Source organism: Vanacampus margaritifer, chromosome 18 (genome assembly GCF_051991255.1).
Source record: "Vanacampus margaritifer isolate UIUO_Vmar chromosome 18, RoL_Vmar_1.0, whole genome shotgun sequence".
NCBI classification, from domain to species: domain Eukaryota; kingdom Metazoa; phylum Chordata; class Actinopteri; order Syngnathiformes; family Syngnathidae; genus Vanacampus; species Vanacampus margaritifer.
Window position 1 is genome coordinate 4,302,443 of NC_135449.1, and position 17,897 is coordinate 4,320,339.

General features: G+C 39.3%; 1 protein-coding gene across 2 annotated transcripts; it reads left to right on the forward strand.

The window, feature by feature from the left end:
- Nucleotides 1-747: 747 nt before the first annotated feature.
- On the forward strand, nt 748-16,596 carry fra10ac1 (FRA10A associated CGG repeat 1). Of its 2 annotated transcripts, XM_077551614.1 has the most exons (14): nt 748-866; nt 1,245-1,327; nt 1,449-1,541; nt 1,621-1,666; nt 1,744-1,820; nt 1,883-1,966; nt 2,672-2,756; nt 3,690-3,735; nt 13,365-13,478; nt 14,365-14,407; nt 14,494-14,627; nt 14,746-14,790; nt 16,082-16,166; nt 16,484-16,596. In XM_077551614.1, exons 1-14 carry the CDS (start codon nt 849-851, stop codon nt 16,524-16,526), a joined length of 996 nt encoding a protein of 331 aa, XP_077407740.1. In that variant the 5' UTR covers nt 748-848; the 3' UTR covers nt 16,527-16,596. The 2 variants fall into 2 exon arrangements, with proteins under 2 accessions (XP_077407740.1, XP_077407741.1); XM_077551615.1 differs by lacking the exons at nt 16,082-16,166; nt 16,484-16,596 and having other exon boundaries at nt 14,702-14,790.
- The last annotated feature ends 1,301 nt before the right edge of the window (nt 16,597-17,897 follow it).

Sequence of the window (17,897 nt, forward strand, 5' to 3'; positions counted from 1 at the left end):
CCTGCCTCATTGAAATGATGACCCCTTTTTCTTGCATGCTTTGCTATGGTAATAAGATACATTAAATATTAATTTAGCGCACGAGACATTTTAATAAGCAACCCCCCCCCCAAAAAAAATAATATAATGGCATTCTTGTCTAGAGAGGTACAACATAATCCCAGATTTCTTTTCCTTCTTTTCTTTAAGGAGACATATAAGATATTCCATTATTGATAAAAATCTTTCAACAGTATCAATCACTGCCTGTTGTGTACATGTCTCACATTGGCCCCTTTGTTTCTGTGTGGGTGGGAAAAAATGGCACAAAACACAAGACTTCTTTCTTCACCACCTTTAAAAACGGATGACTTGAAACTTTTCACACATAATAGCCTCTTTATATTCCAACCCAGAATTTAACGCTTTTGTGCACTGACTCCTCAAATTAAATCCCCCGTTCATTTCCTGTTTGACTTAAAATTATCAGCCGCGTTTAATGTTTACATTTAATATAATTACATACAACTAGGCATGGCGAAGGTGAATAGTTACCTTAATAAGAGCTAAATAACTCAATATACCAAGCAAAATGCCATCTAAATGAGGTTGCTAGTCGACATAAAAGGAAAAAAAGTTAACTAAATGTACAATGAATAATATATCTAAGGCAAATTAAACAGCATTAGTAATCGTTACACGAGTACTTTTTACATTTTCGGTCACAATGCCGTGATTTTCAAATCAGTCCTACTCATCCGGGACAACCGCGACGTCATCAGAGTGCGCGCTCACTCGTGACGTCGTTATTCAACGACGCCAATTTGTAAACAGTCTCGACCAGCGTTTTCAATGCGAATGCGTGAACTATGGATGATCTCGTCAAAGTATGCATTTAAAAAAATATATCATTTTGGGATGTTTAGTGCAATAATGTCGTTAGTTTGATTAAGAATCGACTTTACATTTACGGGAAGCGATGGTCGCTACGGTAACGGAATCGTACATTCCTTGCTAAATCACTGAGTTTATATGTACATGTATAAACAGTTATACTTTAAGGCTATTTCTTTTCAAGTCAACATTGCGTTTGACTTTTAAAAATGACTAGAATTGTTATCATTCCGCTTTGATAGGCTGAGCATGTTGCATTTCCCCCACCCCCACTCGACTTCTGTATGTCGTAAAGCAAATCACCATATGCATGTCCTGTACAGCATAATGAATGTTGATTGACCAACACAAACGTGCTCGTGTATCGAAAGGTGCACGGTGGTGGTGCCAACTACGATTCGGATTTCAGCGACGACGAGAGACAAGGAGAGACCTCAGAGAGCAGACTTAAAAGGTAAAACATGTGAGGCTTTCACATTGAATATTCTGCACCGTTACCGTCAGTAAAATTGGGCCCTTCGGGGTAATATGGATGAAATAAAGGAAACCAAAGTTTGTATTCTTTTTAATGGTAGGAAACATGAAGAGGAAATTTTACAGAAGCCATTCCAGAAAAATCGAAAGTCTCAGGTGGCCCACCGCACTTTTCATTCCAATGAAGTGGACAGGTATGCAGCAGTCAATCCCATCTGAATATAATGTAAATATGTTAAAGGTTTTAAATGCTATTTCTACTTTTTTTTGCAGAGAGGAAGCCAGGAATAGAAGAGCCCACTTGATATCGCTGACTGCTGTATCCTCTTTGTTTACTTGACCCATCATTTCCAACATAATGCATTTTTAATAGTGTCCTTAAGCAGCTGTCTACAGTTTGAGCGCCATAAGAAGTTTGTCGGCGATTATATACTTTACTATGGAGGACATATGGCTGACTTCAAACGCTCCGCGTATGTATTTTGTGTTAGGTTATCTCTTCATCATCCTGATCTTTACATTTTCTTCCCCTCAGCGCAAACGACAAAACAGACTCGGATGTTCTACGTGAGAATCATCGCTTCCTCTGGAGGGACGAAGATGAAGACGACATGACGTGGTAACGCCTCCAAGTCAACCTTTTCGTATATTAGATTGCATTTTCCAGGGATGTGATTTTTCCGCTAATTCGCGGAATTCCGCTTTTTTTTTTTTATCTCCCCCCCCCCCAAAAAAAAAAATTCAGATTTTTTTTTTTTTTTTTTTTTAGTAGTTCATTGTGTATGCACATGACTCCGACAGATAACATCTTCTGCTATAACAAAGACATTTGTGGTATGCTCTAATATGAGTTACTTTTCATTTGGTCATGATACAATTATTTGTTCATGAAATTTGAACTCTTCAACATTATTTATGTGTTAACTTAATAATCACATTAGTTAGATATGATGATATTCTCAGTGATAGTTTTTAAAAGCAAAGGCAGTCCAATGTTTTTGAATGTGACTGATTTTGAGTTGACTAAAACTGCCATTTTATATGGGATAGTTCAATATACATTGAAAATTTATGCTGTTGTTTTGTCTATTTCTTTGTCATGTGAGTGCATTGAAAGTACTTAAAAACACGGAAAACCCATGAGCTCCGGGGGGCTTCGCCCCCCTTGTCCCCCCACCAGGGCACTGCCCCTGGACCTAGCTGGGTGCCCCCAGACCCCCGGCTAAATTTTCAGATAATTTCACTTTGGTCAAATCACATCCCTGATTTTCTCTGGACATTTTTGTGGTTTTTAAAACTTACCTCTGGTATTTTTGTGTCCAAGGGAGAAAGAATTGGCGAAGAAGTATTACGACAAGTTGTTTAAGGAGTACTGCATAGCTGATCTCAGTCGGTATAAGGAAAACAAGGTGGGCTTCATGGATAAAAGTATGAGTTGACTCAGACAAATTTCTTTATTTTCAGTTCAGCTACGAGGTAGCAATAATTATCTACTGTACTGGATTTAAAAAAAAAATATGTTTAAGCCATTATAACATTAAGTACAGTTTGAACATTTAATTCAGTATTTTTTTTATACCACACGCGTGTGCACAAACCACAGCGACAATCTCTGATATTTTTTCTTAAACACAGTTTTATTTTTTAAGATTAGAAAATGTTTTTCGTACAAATAAAGGATGACTCAACATGCCACTGGTGCAATTACGTAAATAATAAATACATACTATCAAGGCAAAAATAAATTGAGAGTGAATGGGGAAATCAACGTGGCAAACTCACAATGAATTACAGTTGTTAAAGTTTCACACAAAAGCTTTCCAATGCACGGAATTACAAGTCATTCTTTATTCATAATCAATGACACAAGTTGCAAATGGGAACAGAAAGTGAAAGTCAAGGTTGACTGATTATATTCCCTTCTCGCCGCTCATACTTTCCCTTCGCACATAACATCGTCATCTGATTAAATGTTGTATTTTGTCAACCGGGGGTTGTGTGACAAGACTCGCACTTGAACATTAATACTTTATATGACGTTCCGGGCGCCTGCATCCTTTCCACGAATCGGGTCAAATTCCCGCCGAGGACGGGCTCGGCGGAGCGTGAGCCGAGGAAAGAGGCCATTCAATTTTGGGTCGGATCCATTGAACATGACAAAAAAACGAAATGGCGTTTTATTTTCACACTAGCCTTGGCACAAGTCTGCACTCGACGAAATGCCCTTCCAGTTATCTCCGCTCTAATGTCGACGGCGCCGCCGCGCCACATTGGAAGCCGTGCTTTGAAATGCAACCCGTGAAGTGGGCTCATTGGGATTCCTTTCATTTCTCCTTCAATAGTTTGGATTCCGCTGGCGGACGGAGAGTGAGGTTGTCTCTGGCAAAGGTAGGCACTTTTGAACTTTTCAAGTTGCAATAGTATCACTATTAATAGGCTGTGTCATTAACGTTGATGGAGTTAGATGAGAATAGCGATTCCCAAAATGGTGCACGCCTGGTATAATAATGACACTTTTACAAAGTTTGTTTGCGTGTGATTTTTTTTTCTACAAAATAGAAAAAGTAAAGACAAATATTTCCTCAGGAAACAGGCTGCTATGTAGTTACGGTATCCTTTGCAGGGCCGTTATAACTAAATAAAGAGTTTACTTTATTAGCTTATTAGTTTTTTCCGTCATCTTAAGGTGCTTTTCTATTGGCTGCTGCTAGATGACATCACTTCTGTGTCAAACGTCCTTATTCCTGTTAATATTGAAATAAATATACTTAAATCACATTTAAAATCAACCCCAAAGGCTCATGTATTAAATTAATTACCGAAGACGAAAATAAAGGACATTTTCACTATAATCATAGTTTTATTTTTTATTATTTTTTATTTTGTTAACGGAAATGTTTTTTTGAATTTTAGTTTTAGTTATTTCGTTAGTTTTTGTGAACTAAAATAACATCATTTTGGAACACATTGTATTGAACTAAGAAAAAAGTTGAATATAACTGCTAATATAACTGCTTGTGGAAGCCTACAGTTTAAGAACAACTGCAGTTTATAATACAATTTTTAGCTAAGTTAACACCAAAACAATTTAACCAATACAAAAACACCCTTAGAAAATATATGGATGGATAATAAATTCTAGATCAAACACATCAGGGCCACAGTGACAATGAAGTTTCCAAGTGTCGCCACTAGATGGTGACAGAGACAAGCCGGTGGACAGCCATCCGCATCTCCTTGCACAATTCCCTCCTGAGCCCGAGATGTGTCACTGTACTTTGGCCTCCATCTTGACAAAATGGCACCGCAAAGCCTTTCGGATCTCTGACCTTTTCTTGTAAGGCTTTTCATATCATAGACCTTTTCCTCTTTCACCCTCAACCTTTAACCTTTAACAACGCGGGTCTCCCCAGTTCATCTGCTGCCTTCAGCGTTTGCTTTTCCACAAAACCATCGTTTGAGAAAATTGGACACCATCTCCTCCTCCTCCTCCTCCTCCTCCTCCTCTCGCACGCACGCATATTTACCTGTGACTGGCAGACTTTCTCATTTGCATACTGTTGACATCAACACAGCCTCGGCAACATACGCACGCGCGGCGTGTCTGAGATAGCTGACTAAGCCAATATATTGTTCCAGATTAAGTCTGTGTAATCCCGGTCGGTCACATTTCAACCACCAGCGGCAAAACTCGACAGGAAGCGGGATTAGACCCAACCTGAGCGGTCATGTCTTCCCTGCGCTGATTCCACTCGGCGCGCTTTCATAAGCGCCAACACCCTGCAGCTAAATCAATACTAATCAAATTAGAAGCGCCGCGCAGGGTTTGCAAGTTAAAGGTGGGTTGCTTTGAGCTCGGCTAATACGCAGTATGATGATTCATTGATTAGTCACCACGGTAGAGGAAAGTTGCACTCACTCTTACTTTTTCGGCTCACTTGGCGGGGCTTAGCGAGAGCGCTGACCTTTTCCGTCAGGGTCGTAGCATGATTATGAGATGAAGAGGAGTCACAGCATCGCGCACGACGTTATCCTCACCTTGCTTATGCTCTTCACATGTCACGCACAAACTTTCGCTTTTAAGATTCTCTGCTTTGAATGACAAGTCCATAGTATGTACGACCTTAACAAATTTCATGAAGTTTACAAGAGTGTATAGATTCATGTGTCAATAATAAAACCATTCTTACTTGTTTACAACTGCTGTCAAGCATTAACCTTTTACATATTTTTATCTTGTGTTCTTTTCACAAGTCTTCAGACTTACTGGGCTGACCTGGAAACCTCGGGGATTGTATGTCATGAGCAAATGTGTGATAAGACAATAATAAAAATAAAAATCCTTAGATGTATGCATCCTTGAATTTTGAGAAAAAACAGTCTTTGAATCCTTGGAATATCAACTTTAAATACAACTTGAAAGGACAATGACAAAATAAAACAAGAAAGTGAAATAAGACTAGAATTAAAACACACTCCCGAAATCGATGCTAACTTCCGGTTAGCATTTGAATGCGATCCTCCCTTCACGCTTAGCATTAGCGCTAGGCAAGCGATGTTTTAAAAACTAAGCATGTTTTGTATTTAAATATACGGAGAATGCAATTCTTATCTTCGTGTGTTTAGTTTTACAGTTAACTCCAACCGCGGTGTCATTTAACAGCTTAACTCTTTGACTGCCAAAAACGTTAAATAACGTTTAGTAAAATCCTATGGGGGAGTGCCAAAGACGTTAAAAGACGTTTGTTTCAAAACAGAGGTGAAACTAACCATTTTCTATTGTTGATTACTGAAAAACGGAATAAGGTAGAAACAAACTTTTTTTTCTGATGAAAGATGAGAGTCCAATCTTTCATTTGGTAGTATGTGTGTTTCCATAGTCCAAACACATAATTTTCTATGGACCTTGAAAGATCAGTCAAAATGCTTAAAATCGGCTGGCACTGGGGACAACCCGTTTTTGAAAACGTCTGGCAGTCAAAGAGTTAAAGGACGCTTGGGGGCAACAGAATAACATGCGCTACACACTTGCTAGCTGCTCATGCTACGCAAGCAAAATGGTGCATTCGGGGTACTTTCACGGCATGGGAAACTTTGGTTTTCTTCGTTTTTAACATTTTAAGGGGAAAATAAATCGGCCATTTTGCCCAATTGTTTTGAAACAGCTGAAAAACTACCATGGTACAATATATGTACTTGTAGTTCTGAGGACTCAAACAAGGTCAGTTTCTATACGGTGCCCTGAGCTCTGCTTTACATTATATAGCGCTCTCATTAGTACACATCAGTGACCAGTATTATCCACGTAAGGTTGGAAGCGTTTCAAAAGTCTTGACTTCTAATACGCCGAGACGCATCCCATATGTGAACTTGGAAAAAAAAACAACTCCTCCTCCAGCAGTCGTGTGATGTGAAGGAATGCAGAAAAACAAAGTGTACTCTTATGAAAGTGAATTTGTCTTTTGGCGTCTTGTCAGTAGGAAGTCAAAGGTAGCTGAGGCGGGGGGGGGGGGGGATTGGATGTATCTATCTCGCAGCACACACTCCGTTATTTAAATAGAAATAGTTCATTTTAGGAAATGCTTTAGCCAATTTATCCCGAGGAAAGTGTTTTAAAAAAAATAAATTCTCTAACCTGAATGTTTTTGCTAGATGAGCTTCTAGCCTTTTCCTTTCTCCGGGAAAATGAAATGCACTGTGTGCCAAAGATACAACTTGAATAATTTAAATGAAAACATGCCGGCGTGTTTCCATAATTGACATTGGAGGGCAAAAAAAAAACAAAAAAAAGAAGAAGAAAAGAACAACATTTCAAGCGATGTTGGACACGAGGCGATTACGCGGGATGTGTTTTGACAGAAAAGGACTTTTTGCTGCTCGGGTTTTCTCGTTGGCGTGGAACAGCTGGAAGTGTTTGTTGTTGCGCTCGTTGTCTGAAAATATCAGTAAACAGCGGCGTGATGGCTGCTGCGCAAGTCGCCCGTTTTCCTGCCCTGCTTCAAATGCTTTACCCTGGACCATGTAGGGGAGATATAATAAGTCTACACACCCCTTTTGGAATTCTAACGTTTTACGTGATATGAAGGAGGAACAATGCTGGTCATAATTGTGTCACATTTTACTGGCCAAAGAGCGACGTTCGATTCCTAAAAAACAACTGGCATTAATACAAATGCTTCGTCTTACCACATTGCCTTCTTAAGATCAGCCCGACCGCTGTGGTCCGAGCACCTGGTTAGTGCCTTAGCCAAATCCTAAATCCCCGCCTCAGGCCCACGTAGAATCTCCATATTCGTTGCTTTTGATCACAGCGCTACGCTGGACCTTGACTTCTAATCCTGAAGATCTGCTCATTATGGGGCAAAAAAAAAAAGTGCACGGACCAAACCCGTATGCTCATTTTAAAAAAAAAACGGGCCTAGAGTCTTTTTCGTCTCAGAAAAATGAAACTGTTCTTTAATCTAACCGCAGACCGGATCTAAAATATGCGCTGAAAAGGAAATCCTGCTGGGCTCGATTGTGCCGGAATAAATCAGCTCCGGAAAGGAACCAGCGTGTATTATTAGGTGAAGAACTGCTCTCCAAGCGTTCTCAATAACGGCAAGCAATTCTTCAATACAATACATTTTGGTTCCCTCTTCTTAAAAGTGAATATCACATCTTTTCTTGAACAACTCTTTCAATGCGGTAGAAGTGTTTTTAACAACAAACAAAAAATTGCTTAAAATCTAAAGTTATGGAAAACGGCCATTTTGTGATGGCGCCATTGATGGCAAAGAGGAGTTACTCCACTGCAGTTACATGCGTAATATCTTGAGGTTGAAACTGGTCAGTAAACTTTGACTTAGCTTTGTTAGAACGCCTCCAAAGATTCATCCGCCCTGACGGGTAAACTTCCTCCGGTGTTTGTTGATTGCGGTTGCGTCAAACGCCCTTTGCACCACCCCGTCAGCCGTTCTCTGCGGAGCAAATAAATGTTACGACACACAGCCCGGGTGTTGCATCTCCGCTCGGCAGCTTGCTCGGACTTCTTGTCAAAGGCAAAACAAACGCACGCAAAAAAAAAAAAAAAAAAAAAGGGCAGCTCCTCTCGTTTGCAAGTTTCTGCAAAGATTACCGACTTGCGCTGGTTGACAATCGAAAGACTGGGCTGTTAATGACTTGACCTGTTTGTTTAAAATGGCGCGCTTTTATTTTTGCCGGATTGTCTCCTTATGAGGTTGCCTGGCAACCAGTAAAAGAAGACCCCCCCCCCCCCCCCCCGAAACAGGGGCACGGACCAAACGAGATGTAAAATGCTCATTAGCAAGCGAGGGAGGTTTCTGGCAGGCGCGTTTTATTGGATTCATTGTCGTCAGACCAAAAGGCGACACCGGCGACACAAAAGCCAATCGCCGTTACTCTTGTTTTAATACGCCAGCTGTCGGCAGGCTCGCGTAATGAACGGGATGCTTGGAGAGATGATTGAAGGTGTCATTTTGCTCTTTACTTCACAATTGGGGGGTGGGGGGGGGATAAAATTAGCCACTGGCCTATGAATTTAGCTGCAGTTTACCGTCAAATGTCATTGCCAAGGCTTTGCAGCCATCAGCTAAATGAAGCTTTTTAGTATTTTTTGTTTCAAAGTACGGGGTGAAATTTATGTTGCTAGAACGTTATTTGAAATATTTTTATATACAAGGTGAATTTTTAGTACAAGTGTGCCCGTAACATCACATTTATTAAATGGCATTTACAGTTTGCCCCATATATAAATCACAAAAAGGTGAAATAGGAGTTCCACAGGGCTCACGTCTTTGGCCCCATGTATTTTTAGGTGAGATATACAGTATCGTCGAAAGCACACTACAGTTATAAGGGTCGCATGTACTGTAATTAGAATGTCACTCAGAGCACAGAACCTCCGCAAAGGCTGAATTATTGACGAGAGGGAGTATAGTCTGCGGAGAGGAATTAGTGATGGACAAATGAAGCTTCGTGAAGCACTTGTGATGTTTTTTTGACTCCTCTAGATGGCACTCTTGAGTTAAAGATCCGGTGGAAATGTAATCAGTTTCATTGCACTAGCCTTTCTATTTAAACCAATCTAGAGGAGTAAAAAAAAATAGCAGCCTTTTCTGCATGATGTGCATGCACTCAGGGCCTGCAACCAGGCGCTCTAGAGTGAACATGCTAGTGGACTTTCCGAAGGGAAGAATGTTTTGTTTTAGCCCAACAAAATCAGGATGCTGGAAGGGTGAGAAACAGTTTGACAATACATTTCCACAACTAAATACTCCCCAGTTTATGTTTTCACCAATTATCTTCAAACGTATATTCTGTGATGTATTTAGAACCACAACTCTGAATTCACTTTACACAGAAACTCTGAAGGCTGACATTGAAAAACAATATCAAGAAAAATCTAAATAAAATGACTACGCGTAAGTGTTAATTCGCTGTCTGCATTTTCAGCGGAATCTTTTTCATTTTGGCGTCTGCATGTTTCTTTTCTACAATGTCAACGTTTATATTCAATGCCACCACAGAATGGCCGCATTCTGGCTCCCACACAGCTTGAGGAATAAAAGAGAACGATGATCCCACACAGCTTGAGAATAAAAGAGAACGATGAATTGAAATAACTTAAAAAAAAAAACAAAAAAAAAACTTTTAGACCCATTTTTGAAGGTGCCTTTACATTTGAATTCAGGCTAAAAGCTTAGCACAATGTCGAGTTTTTCCAATAACATGACACAAACCTCGTGCCTTAAAACTTAGCTGCTCCTTCATCCGACTCTTTGTTTGACATCTCATTCTAAAGTCCTCCAGACATGTGATAACGAGCTTCTCCCTCCTTCGTGAATGACCTCCGCGCTGTCAATCACCGAAACGCGAAAGAGCATCCACGCCCGGCGCTCGCTCGGGGGGTCACGACCTCACCACGTCACCCGGGCGATTGCTAATCACGCGGCCATCTGCCTCTCTGCGCGTCCTCCTTGATCTGCAGCCGCCGAGCGGCAGGAATTAGGAGCCATTGACGTAAGCGGGACAGGAGTTTCCTCACTTAACGGGTTTACTCAGCCGTGCCGGTGCCAACACTTTTACCCCCTGGAGCACGTGGGGGTCACTCCCACTGTGAGGAGTCATGACAACATGATCCTTGAGGCCTGCTACAGATGAGCGAAAATGTGTCGTTATGTGGTCCAATATTCATTTAAATCCGTGGTTCTCAAATTTGTGATTCCTGAGGGCCCGCAAAAATAGTTAGCAATAGGGCTGTGCAATTCATTGAAATTCAGTTACAATTTCAATTATTACGCTCCACAACTACAAAATTGGCATTAAATAAAAATATTTTTAAAATAACTAATTTAATAAAAATCTTGTCTTGTTTGGTCCCAAAAACGTATTCATACGTTTTTTTTTTATGGTTTAATTTTATGCTAGAGCACACAGAAGGCTTTGATGCAGCTCTGACTTGAAGAGGTCGCAGGTGGCAGCGGAGTATAAGAGATCAGCCTAGGGCCATCTTGCAACCAGCTCTTTTTGTCAGTGTTTTCACCATGAATGTGAATATTGATGAAACTTAGCTTAGCTAATTGCCGCAAAACGGAAACAGATACATATTCTTTTTTTCCCTGATGAAAGAAGAGACTCTAGTCTATCTTTTGGTAGGTTCCATGTCTTTATAGCAATGGAACACAGTATTATGTATGTTAGCGAGAGCCACTACATCGTGATAACTTACATTGATGTTTCTGCATCTGGCAATTTATTATTATTTTATATTATTAGTATGGGATTTTTTTTTAATGGGCTTTAGGTGAACTGATGAATACACACACGCTCGCACGCACGCACACACACACACATACAAAAAAAAGGGTATATATATATATATATATATATATATATATATATATATATATATATATATATATATATATATATATATATATATATATATATATATATATATATATATATATATATATATATGTATATGTATTTAAAAAAAACAAAAAAAACATTTATTAATTTTTTTTTAATTGATTTGTTGAATTTAAAAAAAAAAAAAAAAAAGGAGAGCAATGATGAGGTCAAATCGAATGAACAATACTGAGCTCTGCAAAAAAAATAAAAAATAAAAATAAAAAAATGGAACACAGTATTCTGTGGGCAAGACTCGGAAGCACTCGGGAGCGAATGGGGTTGCTTCAGCGAAAATGGCTGGGAGTGAATGAGTTAAAAAAAAAAAGTCAATGTACTTTATGTGGTAATGACAATTAAATTGGCCACTGGGGGCAGTATAATGATAACACAAACAAAGAAGACGGTCACAACTGCTCAGTAAGCGGCAGCAAAAGGAATCGTTTTTTCGCAGAGAATACCGATTGTATGTCTGAGTGTTGTTATATTGTCTGTCAAATATGTCAGTCATGGATTTTGCGCTGAAAAATATACTTGAAAAATCAGTTTGTTATACTTTTAAGTACAGTAATTGTTACTAGTAGGGGTGTGCATCTCTCCAACAAAAGACGATTTAATACGATAAATGTGGTGTGATACAATTCAAGGACGGTTTGATTCGGTCCGATATGTCACAGCTCAATTCCAGAACGTACTGTACAATGCAATGAGTTTCTTGTTGTCATTTTACATATATATGAATCAACTTGTCCGTTATTTAAATGTCGCATTTCTATCAAATCTGAATTTCTAGTTTTTATCATTGGATTGTGGAACTATAAGACAAATGCAATTTAGTGGCATCACAATAAAGTTTCAGAGCCTGCAGCTCTCAACCCCCCCCCCCCCCCCACCCCCACTGCTGACATCATAGCTTTTAAATCCAATCGCGCATGTGAGGAGAAAGTCTGCCCCGTGGCTCAAAGCCATCATCGGTGTCCGTCACCCTCCTGCTGTCCCGGGGTCAGGAGCATTGTTAGCCCTCGTGCCAACTTGGGACCTGTGTGACGCACTCGCACCCGCTGTTGCAATCTGGAGGAACCCCGAGCTGATCAGTGCCGCTTTAAGACGGTCTAAGGATAACGGGAGGGCCCGGGCGGCGGCTGGAGGGAGGCCTGAGGGGGATGATGATGATGAGGCGAGGAGAAGAAAGGGCAATGAGAGCGCGTTGAGTGGGGAGGGAGGGAGGGAGGGAGGGGGGCTCTTGGATGGAGATGGATGGAGGCAGTCATGGAGAGCTGCAGGCAATGGACGTTGCTAGAAAAACGGCACAGCTCCATTTCTCAGCTAACCTTTGTGAGGGGGATGGATACACAAAATTGAGAATGTATGCGTGTTAGCTTTGTGTAAGCGTCTTCTTTTTAATATTAAAATGAGGATTGGGAATTGACTTTTTGAATAAACTACTAAAATAATTAAAAAAAAAAAATTACTTATTTTTTTTATTATTTTAATTCTCTATTGTAATCTTTATTATTCTTTATTTGTTTTAATTCTCCATAAATTAAAAGGTGATGCTTACTTGTGATGGTGGGTGCGTTTGAAAGAACATTCCGGTAAAAGTTCTGGTCAACAAAAAGATGATCAAACAAGAGAAGTGGGTGAAGAACTGAGCCCTGTGGAACTCCTACTTTAAATCATGGGATAGGTTGTCCTACATGTTTATTAGCTAAAATTAATAATTTTCACATAATTTATCTTTCGATTTCCTTCATAAAAGCATTCAGGTTTCAGCATTCCCACGCAATTTCTGCAAAAATTGCACTTTGTCTAGTTTCAACAGTTATTTTAAATTGCCTTTAAATGTTATACTGTAAGTTATAAAGTTTTAAGTAGGCCACTCGCATCTAGGTGAAGTTTGTAAGAAGGTACCGGTAGTCATTGCCTTTTTGTTTATTCCTTAAAAAGGTTAAATAGGAGTCCCACAGGGCTTAATCCATTTGCCCGCTTCTTTTCTAGTTGAGTTTGATTCAGTTTTCTTTATTTTGCTGATGTAATACTAAATGCTAAAAAAAAAAAAAAAAGAATAACAATGACTATTTCAGTGATGTGTTTTTATCTTCTAGGTCAGTTCCAGTGTGGGAACAAACGCTGCGAGAAGCAGGAAGGCCTGAAAAGCTGGGAGGTGAATTTTGCCTACTTGGAACAGGGCGAGAAGAGGAATGCATTGGTCAAACTGCGTAAGTTCAATAGATCAATAGCATTATTAATAGCAAAAACAAATGGTGTAAATGTGTGTCTCTGTGTGTATGAGAGTGTGTTGCAGTCTCCTAGTTTGTTTTTTTCTTTTTTCTTTCTCCAAGCGCCAGCTCATAATAATCCTCCTTCAGGTATCACACCGCAGAAAATCCTGTTAGAATAATTACAGTAATTGGAGAACCCACCAGTTCCAGACGCTACAGTCACGGACCAATTGACACACTTTCTGCCTTAACAAGCTCATCTGTCAATATTGGCCTAAACCAAATTATTTTGAATAATGAAAGAAAAGCAACATCAGAGCATGAATTTGATGTAGTGTACTCAATTTAGGATTGGGAATTATTATTATTATTATTATTTTTTTAGACACTTGATGTAAGGTTTTTCTAATAAAAATGATTTCCCCTCCCCCACTTGTCATATTATATTAGACTTTATCTCAGAATATTACTTTATTTTAGCTATCATCTACATCAAACATTTCTCATAAAAATAAAAAAATGTCAACATAATTCTTGTAAGTGTATGTATGACAGATTTTTTTTTTAAAGAATTTTATTATTTTTTTTTACAATTTTATTCTTGCAATATTACAGCTTTTTATTATATTATAGCTCCATTTTCATTGTTTTACTAATTTTTGTTTGGGAGAATTGGAGAAATAAAAATATTATATAAAAAGGTGTACTTTTAGTACAAGTGTGTCCATAACATCAATTTGAAATTAAAACTAAAAGGCATCTTATTGAACGTTTTAATAAATGGTGGGTTCATATTTTAGCCCGCATAAACTTAAAATGTGAAATAGGAGTTCTGCAGGGCTCATTTCTTTGCCCACTTCTGTTTGTCTTTTTTGTCTTCCAGGACTTTGCCCAGAATGTTCTTTCAAGCTCAACTATCACCACAAGTAAGCATCCCTTTTAAGACTTTCTTCATTATTCTTACAAGTGACATTTCCATCCACGTATTTGGGCCACATTTTCCTCATTCTAGGCAGAAAGAGGTGAAAGCCAAGAAGCCGCTTCGTGAAGTACCCGAAGAGAACCAGGAGCCATCCCGAAAGAAGAAGAAAAAGACCAAAAAGAGATCGTCACACTCCAAGAAGCACAAACACCGGCGGCACAGGGGTAGCGTCTCTCAACAAAAAAATAAAAAAATAAATCCACATTTTGCACTTTTCATTTTGTCTCCTACTCCAAAGCGACTACTCCCTGCTGATTGAGACGAACTCCTGTCTCCTCACAGATCGATCCGCCTCCTCCAGCAGCTCGGAGGAGTCGCAGGGCAAAGGTAAACACACTCCCGAGCACATCCACGCAGGCATTTGTCATCCTCGTAGACAGACAGTGTATGATACACTCCACTCGTGGGGCCTTCAGGCGCACTCCTCCAAAATGTTTGGAGTGAAAACACCCTGCAAACAACCCCTTCTGGAAAACACCAGCCATTAGCCCGCGGGCATGCCTGCTTTTTCTCAGCTGTCTCGCTCTCCTTTCATATCTTTGTATACTCCTGTTTCCAAGAGTGTGTTTTTTTTTTTTGGGTGGCCTCCCCCTCAAATAGATTCCTTCTCTCAATGATTTGCAAGGTATGTCATGTATGAAAGTCACAAATTTCAGTCGACTAACCAACGGAGAAACATTTGTAGCCCCACTTATACCACAATTTGTGCAAATAACCGACTTAATATTTCCTCAAATTGTGGATTCCACTGTAATAGATGCCCAGCCTCGATTAATTGCGGGATGCGCTGTTCATTAAAGTTTTCAATCGACCAAAAAAGGGAAAGTGGCATTTCTGGTCAACTCTTAAGCAAGAATTTTTACAATTTTTTTTTTTCTTCCTTCGGCCATTTATTTTTATTTTTATTTTTATGTGGCCTTCAATCAAATGATGCCCTGCCTTAAATAATTGTGAGGTGCAAATAGTCAAAGTTTTTTTAGTCTATTAATAAAAGGGACTGGCATTTCTAGTCCTCATGGTTTTTTTTTTTTTCAAAAAGTGGCCTCCACTCAAATAGATGCCCTGCCTTAAATAATTGTGAGATGCAAATGCTAGTTAAAGTTTTTAGTCGATTAAAGGGAGAGTGGCATTTGTAGTCATCACGCGTTTGTCACAAATTTATTTTATTTATTTTTTTGCCATATTTCTTTGAAAAGTGGCCTCCACTCAAGTAGATGCCCTGTGTTAATTAAAGGCAAGATGTGTTGCTCATGGAAGCAAACGTTTTCTGTAAAACAATCAAAAGACAGAAATATGTCTCATGTCACACTTACACAAGCATTTATACAAATATTTACTATTATTTCATGTAATAGTTATCTCCAATCTAATAGATGCCCTACCTCAATTAATTGCGGTATGATAATAAAGGGAAAGTCAAATTTTCTCTGGGTCGTATTTCTTCAAAAAATGGCCTCCACTTGACTACGGTTTCGTCAAATAGGGGTCTCCACCCTTTTCAGTCGCCCAATCAAGGGAGAGCAGCGTTTCTACTAGTCCAGCCTTCCACCAGCATTTTGACAAAGAAATCACCTCCTCAAATAGATGCCTTATTTCCAATTAACGCTTAAATTTGCAGGCTCTGAAGCCGAGGACGAGCCCGAGTGTCAGTCCGAATCGGACCACTGGCGAGGACCCGCCCCGGCAGTGGAGGAAAAGTCAAGGTGAGGCATTGCTGTCCACGTTAAAACGACCCCTGCTAAGCCACTGTAATGCAATAATCGCACAAGGTGTCGCGTACATAACGTGTACGGGACCACCCTCGGTGACGGAAAAGTTAATACCTTCTTGACCTTCTCTTGACTCACTGCTCCTCTGTCTGGAGGCGACTGATTTTTAAATTGTTTTGATTAGTTTTTGTCTTGTATTAACAGTTTGTGATCGTATTCAAGTAAAGCACTTGGTGTGTCCTCGCTGTGAAAAGTGGCTTTTAAAGAAAATGAACTTGCATACATTTTAATGTCATTTCTGTTCCCCTCAGGGAGGAAGAGTTTGATGACTACTTTGAAGACTTGTTCCTCTAAACGCCGACGCTGCGATGCAAAGTATTTGTGTGTTTTTAAGTGCTGCAGAAATAAACATATTTCAACGTCATCCATTTTCAGTCTCGCCACTGCTATCGTTCTACATTAAAGCGACTGTGAAATCTGGAGTGTGTGTATACCAAATTTATATATATATATATATATATATATATATATATATAATTATTATTTTTTTAATGGTATTCGCCGTTAAAAAAAATGATCTTTAAAAATTGGGAGTTCCACAGGGGTCAATTCTTTGCCCACTTTTATTGTTTCTGTTTTTCCTCCAGTATGTTAAATTTGGAACTGTGCTAGTGGATTATCCAAGTCTAAAATGTAATTAAGTTGGTACTTGTTGAGGAAATGATGGATGAATCTTAATAGATTTGTGCTAATTGTATTAATATTAACTCATTTACTGCCACGAGTTTACTTGTCAATTACATTTTGTCAACGGGGATGGATACATGCACAAACCAGACAGGTCGGATATCATAGATCACAATGAAGCGGCAGGAGTGCTTTTTTTTCCTCTATCATGCTGGCAGATAAGGGAGAATGTTCCAGATCTGCAGATATCTACAAGCCAGTGAATATTTTGCAATGACAGTTAGTCAATTAGTGTTATTTTGCCATGAACGGTTCTGATTGGTCAATCACCGGAGTCACGACCTGACACGTTTACTGGCACAAAGTTTGTACTTGTCATTCCAACGCGATTCACGGAATAATAACGCAAGGTGGCGAGTTGTCAGTCGCGGCAAAATAACCACTTTGATAACTAATACAATCAAGCTACATCAACATGACTAACTGATTGAGTAATTGACTCACCTGATATGATTGTTTCAGACGCCATAACCAAGCGTCCCAGTCCCAACTTCTCCCTCTTTTTATGGCTGCTATCCATTAGCTACACCTTGGTTCCTTTTATGTTAGCCTGTAGAATGTTCATCCCTTCTTTTGCCTCCTTTTGTTGCGGCAACCTGGCGCACAATGGTTGTCTGACATTGTGAAACGGCGGCGTTCATATTTACTCAAACTAGCTTCGTGTTTCCCATCGCGCCAAACTGACGTTTTTTACGTTTGGCGCAGTGCTTTGTGGGATGCGTGACGTAATCGACAGGCGCTATTGTCAAAATGGCTGGCAGTGAATGAGCTAACTAGAATTTAGCATATTAGCGCCTTAGCTAATTCTAAACGTGCATTTTGACATATTTTCCCCCTCATTATTTTTTTAAATATTATGACTTGAACTAAAAAAAAATGTTTGTTTATTGATCAATCGAACAAAAAACATTTTCATGTAGTATATGAATAAAATGCATATATTTACACGAAAATGGTTTGTTCCTTGAACAAAAAAAC

Bases quoted from the DNA above. Each gene is read 5' to 3' on its own strand.
- fra10ac1 (XM_077551614.1), top strand. The intron at 1,967-2,671 runs GTAACGCCTCCA...TTTGTGTCCAAG, and splicing joins GATGAAGACGACATGACGTG to GGAGAAAGAATTGGCGAAGA. The intron at 13,479-14,364 runs GTAAGTTCAATA...TTTGTCTTCCAG, and splicing joins GAATGCATTGGTCAAACTGC to GACTTTGCCCAGAATGTTCT.